Here is a 4,446-nt window from a genome sequence, read left to right on the forward strand (position 1 = left end):
CCGAATTGATCCGGCTGTAATCAGAGGTTCCGTCAGGCCCGAATGTTACTTCCTACGGGCGACTTGGACATTTTCGGGCCGGAAATAATGGTCTTGCTCATTTTTTACGGACCCGGATACAATCAGGGCCGAAACTCATACGGAGTGTGCACTGTGCAGCCGCATATCCTATACTTCCCAGCATACACACGAACCATCAAATATACCGCCGCACAATTACAGCCGCACATACAGCCGCACTTTTAATACGTGTGAATCGAGCCTTAATGTGATGGCTGGAAATGCTTTTCCTTGGCGATGCGTTTTACGTGGGCTGGTACTGATGATGTTGCTACTCGCAACTGATTTTCTAAGTTTGTTTCAGTCAGCCTGGTACGCAGTTGACATTTTGCTATTGTTAGTTTTGAAAAGAAATGCTCACAACAGTAAGTTGTTCCGAACACAGATGCATATTTCAATGCATGTTTTCGTAAAGTGGGAAATTCATCGTTGCTCAGGTAATGTTTATAGAACTCAAGCAGTGGGACATTGTTGTACCTTGCTTTCAGCTCATCATTACTTTGTAACTGAATAATTTCGTGTTGTAGGTTATCAGGCACATCAGCTGGTTCCACATTAAATGGCGTAGAAAAAATGTTTAATTCCATTTGTTTACTTTTCACGTCCTGGAATCTCTCGCTAAATGCCTCAATAAGTTGTGCACATTCACCAGCATATTCAAGTGTTGTAGAAGGCTTTTGTCCTTCCAGAATAGGGAAATGCACAGTGTTACTCCTTTCAAGTTGCACTTTCCACAGCTTTAACTTAGCTTCAAATGACTTAACATGCGACAGCAAGGAGCTAAGAAACTGGTTGGGGCCCTGAAGCTTGACAGCTCTGACAGGTACTTAGTAATGTCCACCATAAACGCTAGATCACACAGCCACTTGCTATCACTGAGTTCTCTGACAGGTTTTCCCTTCATCTCCATAAATTGCTTGACTTCATCCCGCAGTTCATAAAACCTGATGAGCATGTTCCCACGACTCAGCCACCGTACTTCACAGTAATATACAAGATCACCATATTCAGAGTCCAGATCATTCAGTAGCTCTTTAAACTGGCGACTATTCAACCCTTTGCTTTTGACAAAATTTATGCATGACACAACTATTGACATCACACTGTTTAACCGCAAAGACTTGGCACAGAGACTTTCTTGGTGTATGATGCAGTGGCATATAACTAAACCACTTGGATCAAGACTGAGACGATTCATCTCTTTCTTCACAAAGGCTGTTAGCCCTTTCTGTGAGCCAATCATGGAAGGCGCTCCATCTGTGGTAAGGCCACTTAATTTCTCAAATGATAGATCAAATTTTTTCAATGCTGAAACAAGTCTCTTAAACAAGTCTTCACCTCTTGTAGTGCCATGCATGGCTTCCAGAGACAGCAGCTCCTCTCTAGTTTCAAATTCTGCTGTTATGCCACGAACAAAAATAGACAATTGGGCTGTATTTGTTAAGTCCGTTGTTTCATCAAGAGCCAAAGAGAAGAATTGAAAATCTCCTGCAGAATCTTTAAGGGTTTTTTCAATATCTTGGGCTAGGTCTGTGATCCGATCAGACACTGTTCTTCGAGACAAACTAACACTCTTAAATAATTTTAGTTTGTCTGGTGCTAAGAGCTCTGCAGCAGCCACCATACACTCCTTTACAAACTCTCCTTCTATATGAGGCCTTAGCCTCTTTGCAATTAGCTCACTAACAACATAACTGGTATGAATTACATTGTCTCTGTCACACCTAGGCCTAGTAAAAGCAGCTTGTTGGGATTCCAGAGTGCGCTGAAGAGCATTGATTTTATCCAGACGCATCTGACCTTTCAAGTCACTATGTTTAGCATGTCTGGAGCTGTAATGACGTTCCAGATTGGCTTTTTTCATTACTGCCAATGCCTCACCACAAACCAGACACACAGGCTTGCCTTTGACTTCAAGAAAAAAATAATCATGTGTCCATTTCTCTTGGAAAGCTCGACATTCTGCATCAACTTTCCTTTTTTTGGAAGTCGCCATTTGTACTATCAATGTCGCACCTAAAGGAGAGGAGTATAACCCATAAGAAAAATTGTCACCTTACTAACCTACAGAATTAATGTATCTTTTAGATAGCTTCAAGTGGATTGCAACCCTCACCATGCTGCAGTAAAATGTATTGCAATATGGTGGGGGATGTCCATATGACACTGTCAAAAAGCTACCTGCATTGATGATTCATGTAATTTTGGACAACCTCAATTGGATTTTAACCCTCACCATGTTGCATTAAAATTTTGCATAGTGGGGGTGGTAGTCCATGTGAGGCTTAATATACCTTTTATTTGGGGGACAGAGTGAGGTGGCCCTATTGTGAATAAGTCTTACTTACACACTACTAAGAGGAGAGCAGGACAATCTTCAAAAGTGGTCTGCAGGCTGACAGGACAGCGGTGGTAGCAGGGCTGGCGATTGATGGTGTGAACTGGCAGCAGCAGGGAACGCAGTGACAAGCTGGGCAGTCTGGGCCGATTCTGCCTTCTCTGCTGCTCGAGGCAAAAATTGAAATACACTTAAAATCATTAGTAGTCATTTGCACATGGGCTACTATGGGCATTATTTTCAAGGACACTATGTGGCAGCATTATATACAAGGGCACGGCATGTGGCAGCATTATATACAAGGGGCACGGTATGTGGCAGCATTATATACAGGGGGCACGGCATGTGGCAGCATTATATACAAGGGCACGGCATGTGGCAGCATTATATACAAGGGCACGGTATGTGGCAGCATTATATACAGGGGGCACGGCATGTGGCAGCATTATATACAAGGGCACGGTATGTGGCAGCATTATATACAAGGGCACGGCATGTGGCAGCATTATATACAAGGGCACGGCATGTGGCAGCATTATATACAAGGGCACGGCATGTGGCAGCATTATATACAAGGGCATGGTATGTGGCATTATATACAAGGGCACAGCATGTGGCAACATTATATACAAGGGCACGGCATGTGGCAGCATTATATACAGGGGGCACGGCATGTGGCAGCATTTTATACAGGGGGCACGGCATGTGGCAGCATTATATACAGGGGGCACGGCATGTGGCAGCATTATATACAAGGGCACGGCATGTGGCAGCATTATATACAAGGGCACGGCATGTGGCAGCATTATATACAAGGGCACGGTATGTGGCAGCATTATATACAAGGGCACGGCATGTGGCAGCATTATATACAAGGGCACGGCATGTGGCAGCATTATATACAAGGGCACGGCATGTGGCAGCATTATATACAGGGGGCACGGCATGTGGCAGCATTATATACAAGGGCACGGCATGTGGCAGCATTATATACAAGGGCACGGTATGTGGCAGCATTATATGCAAGGGCACAGCATGTGGCAGCATTATATACAAGGGCACGGCATGTGGCAGCATTATATACAAGGGCACGGCATGTAGCAACATTATATACAGGGGGCACGGCATGTAGCAACATTATATACAGGGGGCACGGCATGTGGCAGCATTATATACAAGGGCACGGTATGTGGCAGCATTATATACAGGGGGCACGGCATGTGGCAGCATTATATACAAGGGCACGGTATGTGGCAGCATTATATACAGGGGGCACATGTGGCAGCATTATATACAGGGGGCACATGTGGCAGCATTATATACAGGGGGCACATGTGGCAGCATTAGTCAGAGGCACAGCATGATATACAGGGGGCACATGTGACAGCATTAGTCAGGGGCACAGCATGATGTTCAGGGGGCACATGTGGCAGCCTTAGTCAGGGGCACAGCATGATGTTCAGGGGGCACATGTGGCAGCATTAGTCAGGGGCACAGCATGATGTTCAGGGGGCACATGTGGCAGCATTAGTCAGGGGCACAGCATGATGTTCAGGGGGCACATGTGGCAGCATTAGTCAGGGGCACAGCATGTGGCAGCATGATGTACAGGGGGCACAGAGTAATGCTGCCACATGTGCCCCCTGTATAGCATGCTGCCACAGCTGTACCTCCCATGATTCCCCCGCACTCCCGCTACTGATTCCCCTGCCGGTGATTCCCCCGCACTCCCGTTCCTTATTCCCCCCTAGCTCTACCCCGGAACCTGCACCTGTTGGACACAGAATGTGGGAGAAGATGGCGCGGAGGACAGTTGCTGGTGTGGGTGTGTGGGCACGTGCGCAATCAATAAGCTGGAGTGACAGGGGATGCGGCCTATCGCACGGTGGCCTTGTGCCCGCCCACCTCCACACCGCGCTCCCTGACTGCTTAGGAGCGCGGTGAAGAAGTCAGCAGGGACATTTTACTGTTAGCCGGGGGGCCGGATTGAAGGACCTTGCGGGCCGGATCCGGCCCGCGGGCCGGACGTTCCCCACCCCTGCTTTAGA

At 47.0% G+C, this 4,446-nt stretch overlaps 1 protein-coding gene across 1 annotated transcript; it reads right to left on the reverse strand.

Moving 5' to 3' along the window:
- Nucleotides 1–263: 263 nt before the first annotated feature.
- Nucleotides 264–2,056, reverse strand: LOC138801788 (general transcription factor II-I repeat domain-containing protein 2B-like). The gene is made up of 2 exons (XM_069984887.1): nucleotides 902–2,056; nucleotides 264–818 (listed from the first exon to the last, which is right to left on the reverse strand). The coding sequence occupies exons 1-2, from the start codon at nucleotides 2,054–2,056 to the stop codon at nucleotides 264–266; spliced, it is 1,710 nt and encodes a 569-aa protein (XP_069840988.1).
- Nucleotides 2,057–4,446: the final 2,390 nt, after the last annotated feature.

This window comes from Dendropsophus ebraccatus, chromosome 9 (genome assembly GCF_027789765.1).
Source record: "Dendropsophus ebraccatus isolate aDenEbr1 chromosome 9, aDenEbr1.pat, whole genome shotgun sequence".
In the NCBI taxonomy this organism is placed as follows: domain Eukaryota; kingdom Metazoa; phylum Chordata; class Amphibia; order Anura; family Hylidae; genus Dendropsophus; species Dendropsophus ebraccatus.